The 14,078-nt window shown below is 45.5% G+C and overlaps 1 protein-coding gene across 1 annotated transcript in view; it reads right to left on the reverse strand.

Annotated features, from left to right (window-relative positions):
• The window catches only part of LOC149445872 (vomeronasal type-2 receptor 26-like), a 48,356-nt gene extending 47,618 nt beyond the window's left edge, over positions 1 to 738 (reverse strand). The window contains exon 1 of the mRNA XM_089653319.1: positions 521 to 738. Within this exon, the coding sequence (XP_089509445.1) occupies positions 521 to 738 (218 nt within the window). The remainder of the gene's footprint in view (positions 1 to 520) is intronic.
• Positions 739 to 14,078: the final 13,340 nt, after the last annotated feature.

Raw genomic sequence — 14,078 nt, forward strand, 5'->3', positions numbered from 1 at the left:
TTGTGGAGTTTGGAGAGTTCAAAGAGCTTAGGGAGGAGAGAAGTCTCCAGTCCAGTGTCAAGGTCTTGCCAAAGCACAGAACAGGCCAATGTTGGGATTTTTGGCCATCCTCCCCCTGTAGAAGGGGATCTCAGAACAGCTAACGTGGCAATGTATTAAATCTGCTTTAGGGGGATAATGCCAGGGCCTCCCGCTGTCACAATATGTCTCAACAAACTTGTGCTATCCATACATTTCTATAACTTTTAACAGGTGATTTGCAGAGTTTTGAGTACTGGAAAAAGTCCCATACAGGGGTGGACTGACCATTTGGGAACTCGGGCACTGCCCGAGGACCCGGGGTCAGTAGGGGGCCCCATGAGATGCCCCTGGTACCTTTCGTAGGCTTTTTTGGGTGTGGTTTGGGCGAGGTTTGGGCGAGGACACAGGGGCCCCATGATCCCCTATTGCCGGGGGCCCCTGTGCTCAAAAGCCCAAGTGCAAGAGCCATTTGTGCACCCAATTGTTAGATCAAACAGACCTATAGAGCTTTTCATTAGGCTTGGAAAAAAAATCTTGTTTTGATTTCACAGAGATCACTCCTCCGATGATGACATCTCCATCCCGGAAATATTGGAATTCATCAAATGTGTCGGTAAAGTTGAGAGTACAGGCCGGACTCCGCATCTCCGACCTCCAGGGTGTCGTACATTGGAGGATAAAACAGAATAAAATGAAGTAAGGATGAGAAGAAACCATAGTTGTGATCACTTCTTCTGTCATTACAGTGACATCTCTGTCATATATCCCACATGTCTATATCATACGTGACACCACGGCGGGGCGTGTATCCCAGTGACAATGCAATGAGCAGACTCCTCTCCCCTCTCTTTATAGGGATCGGTGTGATCCGTCTCTCATTGTTCTCAGTATGGTGGCATCATCCTCCTTCTACTTTAAGCTGTTTGTACCGGTAGTTTATTTTTAGAGGACTGAATATACTGTACAAGGTTTGTGTTGTCTTTTTTACAGTTGTCAAGATACACGTTCTTTAAAAAACATCACAATCTAAAAGGTAAAACAATAACGTCTGTCTCCAAAAAGACACATGCAAAGCTACCAGATGATACAAAATGATTCTTCCATGCGGGGCCAGATCTAGGGGGGTGCTGGGGTGGGCTGTGCCCCCCCAGATTTTGCTTGTGCCCCCCAGATCTCTGAGAGCGTATCCACTGATCTATGAGCCAGTTTGATGCAGAAGGTTTATGTAAGGGGGCACCTGATGTAAGGGGGCACTCTGATGGGGGCACCTGATGTAAGAGGGCACTCTCATGGGGACTGCTGATGTAAGGGGGCACTCTCATGGGGACTGCTGATGTAAGGGGGCAATCTGATGGGGACAGTTGATGTAAGGGGGCACTCTGATGGGGACAGTTGATGTAAGGGGGCACTCTGATGGGGGCACCTGATGTAAGGGTGCACTCTGATGGGGACAGTTGATGTAAGGGGGCACTCTGATGGGGACAGTTGATGTAAGGGGCACTCTGATGGGGTCAGTTGATGTAAGGGTGCACTCTGATGGGGTCAGTTGATGTAAGGGGCTGATAACTGAAGTAAGGAGGCACTTTGATAGGGATAACTGATCATATGTGAGGGGACATTCTTATGAGGACAATTGATTCAAGGATGGGCTCTGTTAGGGACACATGTAAGGGGGCACTCTGATGGTGACACCTGATGTACAGGGGCACTGTGATGGGGATACTGATGTAAGGGGGCACTCTGATGGTGACACCTGATGTACAGGGGCACACTGATGGGGACACTTGATGAAAGGGGGACTCTGATAAGTAGTCATGATGCAGAGAAGGACTCTGAGGACTCCTAATGTAAACGGGGTCTCTGATTGGACATCTCATATAAGGGAGCACAGGTTTTGTTTAATCACCGTAATCTAATGACAATCTAATACATACTAGTGTTTCCCAGGTCATAACAGACTGTCAGTCACTCACACACATAGTGTTGACATTATGCCCCCTGACTTTTTTTATTGCACCTTTATATCAGATAGGCTAGATCCAGCCCTGCTTCCGTGTATAAGAAATGAAAGCGAATTGTTCATATGATTGCTTGATTATCATATAGCCCAACTGAAGCCTTTTTTTTTATATATACAATATATTTTATTGCATTTTCCAAAGCAAAAGTTACAGAGTAAACATAAAAATTTTACTTTTTTTTTTTCCTGAGAACAGTAGGAAAAAAAGACAATGAACATATCTGTGAGTCATGAAGATCATTACAAGAGCAGAATCTGTATCGTATCCGAGAACATGAAAATAACAATAGTAGTAGAATTACATTGTACAGCGTAGTGATAATGCATTCATAGCTTCAATCTGCAAGGAATCTCGAACAATATCACCATATACAGGTGCAATTTGAGCTGGTAAAGTTAGAAACTGTTAGCTAGTAATCCAAATACAAGGATACATATGACACAATATTATCTGAAACCGTGTACACAGGAGGATGATGGGGCGCCCTTCAATACTTCCTATTCAGCCAGTGGTCAGCCTGTCATAGACGCCAGACAGTTGGAAAAGGAACCAAGCGATCTATATCTTATGAAATTGCTCAGATTGGTCGTGTGCCATCACCAAGGTTTCCTCAAGGTTATGGATATGGTCAATCATACGTATCCATTCACCAGGGATGGACTGACAACACATGGGGCCCCTGGGCAATAGGTAATCATGGGGCCCATGTGTCCTCACCTACACTCAAACCACACCCCAAAAAGCCTATGAAAGGTACCAGGGGCATCTCATGGGGCCCCCTACTGACCCCGGGTCCTCGGGCAGTGCCGAGTTCCCAAATGGTCAGTCCACCCTTCCCAGTCACTGATTGTGGGTACGGTAGTCGATTTTCATTTTCTGGGAAGTAGACTTAGCTGCATTTAACCACTTCCAGTCCGGACACTTTCCCCCCCTTCCAATCCGGACACGTTCACCCCCTTCCAATCCGGACACTCCCCCCCCCTTCCAGTCCGGACACTTCCCCCCCCCCTTCCAGTCCGGACACTTTCCCCCCTTCCAGTCCGGACACTTTCCCCCCCTTCCAGTCCAGACACTTTCACCCCCTTCCAGTCCGGACACTTTCCCCCCCTTCCAGTCCGGACACTTTCCCCCCCTTCCAGTCCGGACACTTTCCCCCCCTTCCAATCCGGACACTTTCACCCCCTTCCAACCCGAACACTCCCCCCCCCCCCTTCCAGTCCGGACACTTTCCCCCCCCTTCCAGTCCGGACGCTTTCCCCCCCCCTTCCAGTCCGGACACTTTCCCCCCTTCCAGTCCGGACACTTTCCCCCCCTTCCAGTCCGGACACTTTCACCCCCTTCCAGTCCGGACACTTTCCCCCCCTTCCAGTCCGGACACTTTCACCCCCTTCCAGTCCGGACACTTTCCCCCCCTTCCAGTCCGGACACTTTCCCCCCCTTCCAGTCCGGACGCTTTCACCCCCTTCCAGTCCGGACACTTCCCCCCCCTTCCAGTCCGGACGCTTTCACCTCCTTCCAGTCCGGACGCTTTCCCCCCCTTCCAGTCCGGACACTTTCCCCCCCTTCCAGTCCGGACACTTTCACCCCCTTCCAGTCCGGACACTTTCCCCCCCTTCCAGTCCGGACACTTTTCCCCCCTTCCAGTCCGGACACTTTCCCCCCCTTCCAGTCCAAACACACTGCAGGCAATGGATACCTGATTGTTCACATTATGATAATATATTGAAGCAAACCACTAAGGTCGAGGCACCCGACAACATATTGTGGACCCAGGATTTAACCACTTCCAGTCTGGACACTTTCCTCCCCTTCCAGTCCGGACACTTTCACCACCTTCCAGTCCGGACACTTTCACCCCCTTCCTGTCCAGGCCAATTTTCAGCTTTCAGCGCTATCACACTTTAAATGACAATTGCGCGGTCATGCAACACTGTACCCATATGAATTTTTTAGCATTATTTTGAGACAGATAAAGCTTTATTTTGGTGGTATTTATTCACCGCTGGGATTTTTATTTTTTTAGCTATGTAAATGAAAAAGTCAAAAAATTTTGAAAAAAAAGTGTTTTTCTTATAACATTTTGCAAATAAATAATATTTCATCATAAATCTTGGCCAACATTTATTCAGTTATCTTTTTAGTAAAAAATAAATAATCCAAATTAGTTTACAACCAAAAATTATAATTTTTAAACATTTTGTTTTTATTTTATATTATTATGGTTTTTTTTTTTTGCATACTGTCACCCTAGCAGTACAGTGTCACCATGGTGACACTGTACTACTTGTGGGGGGTGATGAAGATTTTTTTTTTTTTACACTGATTGCTTTTACACCCATAAAGTCTGTAAAAGGAATCATTTCTCCTTCTCTCTGGCTGCATTCTTGCAGCCATTTAGAACTAATGTGTGAGCTGTGATTGGTCACAGCTTGTCACATGGTACAAGGCTGTTGTGAATGGCCCTGTACCATGTGAACTCTGTGATCATTGACACATTTCACACGTAGTAAGCAATGATATCAGAAGTGACATCTTGCTTACTACTCTGCATGTGATCACTGATTGGCCAATGTGTAGATAAGCAGTGGTAGATTTGTCGCTACGTCCAAAAGGACAAGCCGGTCGACTTAAGGTCACCCACTAATCTGCCATACGGGACCACCCGTCCCACACGCACACAATGCATAGCCAGTAAAGGTGACCCATCAGAGGTAATAGGTATCGCTCTGGTATCCATTCCCCGGGGGAAGTCCGGATTGTTAACTAAAGGAGTAAGTGGACCCGGTGATTTCAAAAACGACGTATTTTGTGGAGCCCAATGAAATGCCGCCAAAGATGCCCCAATCAGGGGATGAACCTTAAGATCCACTAGACAGGCAGATCATGGAATCCAAGGCAAATAGCGTAGTGGGATTTTAGAGAACGTTTCCTTTAAGTGTATCCAATCTTTGTTAGAGCCATGGCAATGCCAATCTGCAATCCTTGTCAACTGTGCGGCACAATAATAATATCTAAAATTGGGAAATCCCAATCCTCCTCTATTTTTGGGGGCATCAGATATTGGAGACTAATTCTAGGTTTACTGTTAGTCCAGAGAAATTTTTGTACCAACATTGCCAATCGTTGGAAAAAATTTGTAGGGATCCTTATCGGTAATGTCTGAAACTGGTAAAGATATTTTGGGAGAACTGTCATTTTAATTATAGCCGCACGCTCGAACCAGGAAAAACTTTTAAGGTTCCATGAAGAGAGGTCCCCATCAACTTTTTTCAAAAGAGGCAAAAAATTGACTTGGTAAATATCACTCACCTTGGGAGTCAGCCAGACCCAGTGGTGGACTGACCATTTGGAAACTCGGGCACTGCCCGAGGGCCCGGGGTCAGTAGGGGGCCCCATGAGATGCCCCTGGTACCTTTTTCATAGGCTTTTTTGAGTTTGGGCAAGGACACAGGGGCCCCATGATCCCCTATTGCCCAGGGGCCCCATGAGTTGTCAGTCCGCCCCTGGCCAGACCCCCAAATATTTTAAAGCCATGCACACCCATTTGAAGGAGTTGTTTTGCTGAGCCAGTGAGAGAGAGCCTGGGGAAAGGGTTATGTTTAAAGCTTCTGACTTTTTATAATTAATTTTTAGATTGGAGACATATCCATACTGAGCAAATGTGTGTAGCAAGTTAGGGATAGAAGTGTGCGGTTGTGTTAGTAAAAATAATAGGTCCTCCGATCCCACGCTTCCCCCTCTTATGTGCACAGATGGGAGATAGACCTTGGTCGTAGACTAGATCCATCTGACAGGGATCATATCTGATCCAACACTAAATCATCTTCGCAAAACGTAGTAGCCCTGGAAACTAACTATAAAGTCCTTACCCGCTGGTACTTGGTCCCAACGAGGATCACCAAATATACACCAAACTACTCCCCCAATTGTTTTCGAGGTTGTACGGAAGCGGGAACTCAATGTGGTGGACATGTCCGATAGCCAAAGCCTTCTGGGCCGACATTTTTTATATCTTATCTAGACTTTATACGAAAACACTTACGCCTGACCCGTTCATAGCCCTCCTTAACCAACCCCCCCCCCCCCCAACATCACCAAATTACAATTGAAACTTCTTATGCAAATCACCACAGCTGCTAAGCAGATTTTAGCCAAATCATGGAAATCTCCCTCCCTAAGCCTAGTAGCAGTAAAGCACAAAGTCACACAGGCTATGACCCACTTGACCACGTACCCAGGGGCGGACTGACAGTTTAGAAACTCGGTACTGCCCGAGGGCCCGGGGTCAGTATGGGGCCCCATGAGATGCCTCTGGTACCTTTTTCATAGGCTTTTTTGAGTTTGGGCAAGGAAACAGGGGCCCCATGATCCCCTATTGCCCGGGGGCCCCATGAGTTGTCAGTTCGCCCCTGCGCCTACCCCCTGACCTTTCCACAAGTTTATCTTCCCCGATCCCTTTACCAGCTTCTGGGGAGCTCATCTCTATATCTATAACATACTTTGATCATATCTACCCATGTAGGACTATGTTTTCTCTCCTTCTCCCAAAACGTTATACTTATGTACCTGTGTTTTTCTCCCCACCTTTGTAAGGACACCGTTCCTACAGTAACCAACACCTCTCTTTACCTGTTTATGGAATGTCCATTTATTTTATCTGTTTCCAACCCCTGTTAAAACCATTCAAATTATTTGAACAAGAAAAAATAATAGGCTGCTATTTTATATTCCCTTTGTCCTATCTGATATCCTGTAATCTCTTGCGTTTGATTTATAGTGCGGATGAAGGGTTCTAGGGAGATAATAAAAAGTAAGGGTGACAATGGGCAACCCTGTCTTGTGCCATTTTTAATCTGCACAGGAGAAGACAAGGCCCCATTGATTTTAATACATGCTGATGGAACGTGGTATAAAGAAACTATCCACGCCATCATATTGGGCTGTAACCTCCCTGGCGGTATTCCAGAGTGTAGCTCGGGGTAAAGTTTCAGCACCACATAAAAAATAATAATATAATAATAATAAATGTAATTCAATAATATAATCAAACCAAAAACACTGAAATGTGAAATAGAGCGCCAAGTTCGCACATCGCTGAGCTCAGTCGCAGAATCGTTTTCAGTGTCTGATGAGGAATTTCCCCCACGAATCATTATCACTCAATTCTGCAAGTGGTTCTGATTTACTATCGCTGTTCTCTAGACGGTCTAAAACCGATTTTGACCAAAAGGGACACTTTTTGGACGCCATGGACGTTTCTCAGTTTCCAGGCAGAAAGAACAGTAAAAATGCAGGCAGGGCGCCGGACAAAGCACTCGGGACACAATGTATGTGAAATGGTTTGTTACAGTAATGTTATACTATGTGATTTTAGTGTATTAGAAAATGTCAGTTTTTAAAATTTGCAAATTTCCCGCCGGTTCCGGCCTCAGTATGTCCCGACGCTCGCAGGGAACGGAACACGGAAGATGGATGCCGACATCGGTCGGAAGAGATGGCCGGGGACGCTGCAGGGGACACATCGCGGGAGCGAAGGACAAGGTAAGCGCTGCAGGGAATCCCTGAGCAACGCCGCATGGTAAACCCGAGTGTAGCTCGGGGTTATCGCTTTTGGTACTGAAACTTTACCCCGAGCTACACTCGGGAATACCGCCAGGGGGGTTAATCCTGACAGACTCCTTCTCTTTCCTCAAATTGGTCAGGGGAGCAGCCTGTTAGGAAAAACAGGTAATGGACCACCAGTAATAGCAAGTGATCCCTAAAAATGCTCAAACCTGCTTCTCTTAGTTGGTATGGGGCCAATTTTGGGCAGCCTTAATTTTGTTGATCTGAGATTTTAGTATACTTCTCCATATCTTAGATATTTTTGCCTCCTAGAGCCCAATGAAACACTTTTTAGGGTGGAGCGTAAACCTGTATAGGTTCCTGTGTAGTGTTTAATATGGCCTGAACTTTTGACAAATGAGGGGTTGAATCTGTACTATGGATGATCACATAATCTAGGTAAGAAGCAGCATATTTTTGATGGTACCAAACCAGAGGCGGACTGACAACTCATGGGGATCATGTGGCCCTTGTGTCCTCACCCACACTCAAACCACACCCAAAAAAGCCTATGAAAAAGCTTATGAAAGGTACCAGGGGCATCTCATGGGGCCCCTTACTGACCCTGGGTCATCCTTCAGTACTGGAATGCCATCAGGGTTTACAAATGCAGTTTTCACTTTAGCTGACTCAGAGAGGAGGATCTGCCAATAGGTCCAACATGGTCATATACAGGGTTGTTCCCAGTCTGTCAGTTAAATCATCTAAATGCAATATCTCCTGCGCTCCGGGACCCAGGCCGGTGGTAAGTAGATGGAATCAAACTCCAAAAAGGAAGGGACCACCGGAATAGACAAGGTCGTGCAGCTCCACATCAAGGCTGGGGAAGCCCAATCAAAACTGTGAAGGAGAACAACAAAAGAGAAGCGCACCAACCTTGCGCATTACCTCAGTAACCAAAAATTTATTGAATAAAAGAATGGTACTCACAAACAGCGAATAAAAACAAGCATGTAAGTCCTCAAGGGGACTTTAAAGGCAAGATGCCAATGCGAATCCCGTCATGGAGGAAGCCACTCAGTACAGCTGACGCGTTTCGAAGGACGTGCCTTCTTCCTCAGAGCTGACTGGACTGAGAGTGTGTGTTCCCATTTATGCCTCCAGACTGAAATAGGGCCCTCCCCTAAGGGTTGGGCTGTCATGGGCAGGGAGGAGGGGCCTGGGTGTCAATCAATTGCAATACATGATCATCAAATTTTACATAGAACCATATAAAAACACAATATATATACACAAAGGGAAACAAATAGTGCTAAAAAAATGCTAAAAATTTTTTTCATTCATAAATAAATGCAGTTAGTGAATGCACTAATAAAAGTTATAAAATTCCAAAAATTCATTAGTTAACTAGTTGCAAATATTTCATCATTATTATTATTGTCATTGCACTGACGGTCAAGTGCATGAAATAAATGAAATATAGAAAAAGAGAGAGAGGACCTCTCGCAGTTGGATGACTCATTCCTGGCCAGTGATTTCACAATTGTTATCACAAAGAGGACAATGCAGCCAAAGTGTTTTGCTACACCTGGTGAGATCAATAGTGACAGTGTTGCTTTGAAAATATATATATATGATTGAACATAACTTGTAGGAGGAGAAATTATATTCATATAATCCAGCAAAGGAATAGCATCTAAAGATGGTGAGGGGGACGTAGTAAGTTCAAAACGAATCCGCATTACCTGTATTGTTGGTGTGTATTGATTGTTCAGCAGCAGAGGGAGAACTTGCCCACATGATGCGGCTATAGATGGAGTCGTTCGTGGAACGCACGCCGCTGTGGCGTGGCAGCGGAAGCGCATGCGCAGACCATCTCGCGCATGCGCACTAGGACGGCATCAGCGCGATCACAATGGCACATATCCAGTGCCCGATGCGAGCGCAACGGACACCGCTGCTCAAACCCCACAGGGTCCCTAGTTCCTCCTCCCCTACTCGCTGCTGCCCGATCAGATGCACACCGAAGGAGTATGTGTGTATGTGTCTCCGGGTTGCCTACATGCAACAAATTGTTGGTGCCAATGTCAATTCCTCTAGCTGCAGATCCGCCAACGACTCTCTACATGAAAAGTGCTTTTTAAAATATACATGTGTATGCGTACCTCCACAGCAATACCTAGGCACATGCACATGAATAAATTCGATCATTGACCTAATTGAGAGAAATAAAATTATACATATATACATATATAATGCAAAAATATACATATATATATATATAAATACAGAATATATAATATATAATGACCACACAGTAAAAACTGGTAAGAGTAATAATAAAAAAAAAAAAAAAAAAAAAAAAAAAAATATAATAATAAGGGTATTATTATATCGGGCACTGGATATGTGCCATTGTGATCGCGCTGATGCCGTCCTAGTGCGCAGGCGCGAGATGGTCTGCGCATGCGCTTCCGCTGCCACGCCACAGCGGCGTGCGTTCCACGAACGACTCCATCTATAGCCGCATCATGTGGGCAAGTTCTCCCTCTGCTGCTGAACAATCAATACACACCAACAATACAGGTAATGCGGATTCGTTTTGAACTTACTACGTCCCCCTCACCATCTTTAGATGCTATTCCTTTGCTGGATTATATGAATATAATCTCTCCTCCTACAAGTTATGTTCAATCATATATATATATTTTCAAAGCAACACTGTCACTATTGATCTCACCAGGTGTAGCAAAACACTTTGGCTGCATTGTCCTCTTTGTGATAACAATTGTGAAATCACTGGCCAGGAATGAGTCATCCAACTGCGAGAGGTCCTCTCTCTCTTTTTCTATATTTCATTTATTTCATGCACTTGACCGTCAGTGCAATGACAATAATAATAATGATGAAATATTTGCAACTAGTTAACTAATGAATTTTTGGAATTTTATAACTTTTATTAGTGCATTCACTAACTGCATTTATTTATGAATGAAAAAAATTTTTAGCATTTTTTTAGCACTATTTGTTTCCCTTTGTGTATATATATTGTGTTTTTATATGGTTCTATGTAAAATTTGATGATCATGTATTGCAATTGATTGACACCCAGGCCCCTCCTCCCTGCCCATGACAGCCCAACCCTTAGGGGAGGGCCCTATTTCAGTCTGGAGGCATAAATGGGAACACACACTCTCAGTCCAGTCAGCTCTGAGGAAGAAGGCACGTCCTTCGAAACGCGTCAGCTGTACTGAGTGGCTTCCTCCATGACGGGATTCGCATTGGCATCTTGCCTTTAAAGTCCCCTTGAGGACTTACATGCTTGTTTTTATTCGCTGTTTGTGAGTACCATTCTTGTATTCAATAAATTTTTGGTTACTGAGGTAATGCGCAAGGTTGGTGCGCTTCTCTTTTGTTGTTCTCCTTCACAGTTAAATCATCTATACAGGACATGGAATAGATGTGAAATGTTGTGATTTTTGCAAAATCACCAACTTCCACCCGATTTAGACACGAATACAATGGGGCTGGAATGATCTTTATTGAGCCCCTCTATCACCCCGAGTTTAAGCATTTTTTTAATTTCCTGAAGAATCTTGATTGATTTCTGGAATCCCTTAAGCTTTCAGTTTTACCCTTTCTACTGGTTTGGTGATATTGCTATTTACAGTCATTGTGACGGAGGGTAAGCGGGACAGAACACACAAGGCAGACGGCAAACACTTAAAGCTTTATTAAAACAGACAACAGTCACTCAATGGGGAGTAGTGCAGGGAGAGAGAGTCCAAAATACTTGTAATCCAGCCCCGGTGGGCAAAGTTAAAGGCTCTACAGCAATTTGTAATCCAAGAGGCAGTTCATAAGCAGTCAGATAGCACAAGGGGAGCATACACTCACGCAAAGCTGATGCGATAGTCTCAGGCAGAGCTGACAGCGTTCCAGGCAGGGCTCATGTAGCTTCTGGGATCCCCCTTCCCCCAGTGGAGCTCAGGCAGACCCGGGGGGCCACTAGAGTCCAGCTGGACCTCTCAGTGGTTGCCCAGCAGAATGGCACAACAAGAGAGACCAGCACTGACCTCTTGAACCCCCTGAGCAGGAAGAGAGGCGGAGGGGGGTCATTAGCAGGTGACAATGAAGAAAATGGAACTACAGTAATTTAATTTGTGGCTGTACACAGAAAGGACTGGTTGGGCAGGATAATTAGTGGGGGAAATACATTAATACAAAAGTAAGGCACTAATTAGGGATGTATACACTAATTGAATTTGGGACCTTTTGTGGAGGGGCAAGTTAATTACAGCTAGGGGTCTTTGGCACACAGGAGTGAATACTAATTGGAGGAAGCTTTTCCTATGGCCAGGAGGGATTAGGAACAAATGAATACCTGGGACTGGCAGAGACCCATATCGTGACAGTCATCAACCTCTGTCTGGGCAAATCAGAGAACACCTATTTATAGGTCTGGGCAAATCATAGAACACAAACTCTTTATCTTCCAGTTGCTGGGCCTTCAACAAAGTTTCTGCTATCCAAACTCAAGAACTGAAGAGTCAGACTGAGCAGAAAGCAATGAAGTCTCAGCTACTAAGGTTTAGGGATGGGCTGAATGTACCTGGGTCTTGTTCGAGGCGAGTTCTCCAAAGTTTACTAAAGTTTTAGTGCCATAACTGAACCCCAATTAAGTCAATGGGAGCTGAATGTTAGAAACCAACCATAATGAGCATTTCAAGGCTAATGGAATCAGCAATTTTAATAATGCCAAAAGGGCAACATTAAAAAATGATTTTAAAAAACTTTCTTAGTTGGTCATTTACATCACAGTGGGCACCCCATCACCCATCGCAGCCATAAAAGTGGGATCCCAAATGGATCCTTTTAGACATTCAGAGCTAACTTGATATGGAATAAGTGATCTCTTTGAGTCTAAAAGCTGGAATGGATTCCTTCATCCACACAAGTGAGGTGAACAAAGACATCTCCCTTGCTGCTGACACATTGTATTCTGACATGGGGACCCTCCGCTACCAGAAAGAATTAATTTGCTGGTGCAACCAATGATCGACAAAAGTTTTGCAGCAGGATCTAACGATCAACAAAAACCACTGGGCACTATTCTGTACTCCTACTTCTGGACCTCTCGGCTTCCTTTGATACAGTTGACCATCCCCTCCTCCTCAAAAAACTTTACTCCCTTGGTATCCGTGACTGTGCTCTTCGTTGGTTTCCATCCTACCTATCCTATCCCACCACACCTTCAGTGTCACTTACAAATCCACTTCCTCCTCTCCTCTTCCTTTCTCCGTTGGGGTCCCCCAAGGTGCTGTTCTTGGACCTCTCACAACATTGGCCTCCTTACGCATCACTAACTTACTGACCGACATATCAGACTGGATGTCACACTACTGCCTCAAACTCTATCTATCCACTAAACTGAGCTCCTAATATTTCCTCCCCCACGTGCCCCTTCCCCTGACTTCTCAGTAAAGATCAATGGCACAACCATCAACCCGTCCCCGCATGCCAGGGTGCTAGGTGTAATCCTGGACTCTGAAATCTCTTTTCAGACCCACATCCAGTCACTTTCCAAAGCTTGCCGTATTATTCTCCCCAACATCTCCAAAATATGCCCTTTCCTAACCAATGATACCCCAAAGCTCCTAATTCACTCCCAGGTTATCGCTCGCCTCTACTACTGCGACTCCCTCTTCATTGGCCTACCTTTATATAGGCTATCTCTTCTCCAGACCATCATGAATGCTGCTTCCAGACTCATCCATCTTACCAACCATTCAATGTCTGCCACCCATCTCTGCCAATCCCTCCACTGACCTCCACTCAGTGTCCTCCACCCCTCTCTGCCAATCCCTCCACTGACCTCCACTCAGTGTCCTCCACCCCTCTCTGCCAATCCCTCCACTGACCTCCACTCAGTGTCCTCCACCCCTCTCTGCCAATCCCTCCACTGACCTCCACTCAGTGTCCTCCACCCCTCTCTGCCAATCCCTCCACTGACCTCCACTCAGTGTCCTCCACCTCTCTCTCCCAATCCCTCCACTGACCTCCACCCAGTGTCCTCCACCCCTCTCTGCCAATCCCTCCATTGGCCTCCACTCAGTGTCCACCACCCCCCTCTGCCAATCCCTCCATTGGCTCCAGTTCACCCAACAAATTAAATTCAAAATACTAACAATAACTTACAAAGCCATCCTCAACTTGGCCCCCAGCTACATCACTAACCTGGTCTCAAAATGCCAACCAAATCGCAATCCTCATTCCTCCCAAGACCTCCTGCTCTCTAGTTTCCTTGTCACCTCCTCCCATGCTTGCCTGCAAGACTTCTCTCAAGCCTCTCCCATCCTATGGAATTCCCTATCCCAATCTGATCGACTATCTCCCACTCTGTCCACCTTTAGGTGATCCCTGAAAACTTTTCTCTTCAGAGAGGCCTATCCTGCCTCCACCTAACAAATGTACATTTATTTTCTCCATCAG

This window comes from Staurois parvus, unplaced genomic scaffold (assembly GCF_062004578.1).
Source record: "Staurois parvus isolate SC_StPar_1 unplaced genomic scaffold, SC_StPar_1.0 ptg000706l, whole genome shotgun sequence".
NCBI classification, from domain to species: domain Eukaryota; kingdom Metazoa; phylum Chordata; class Amphibia; order Anura; family Ranidae; genus Staurois; species Staurois parvus.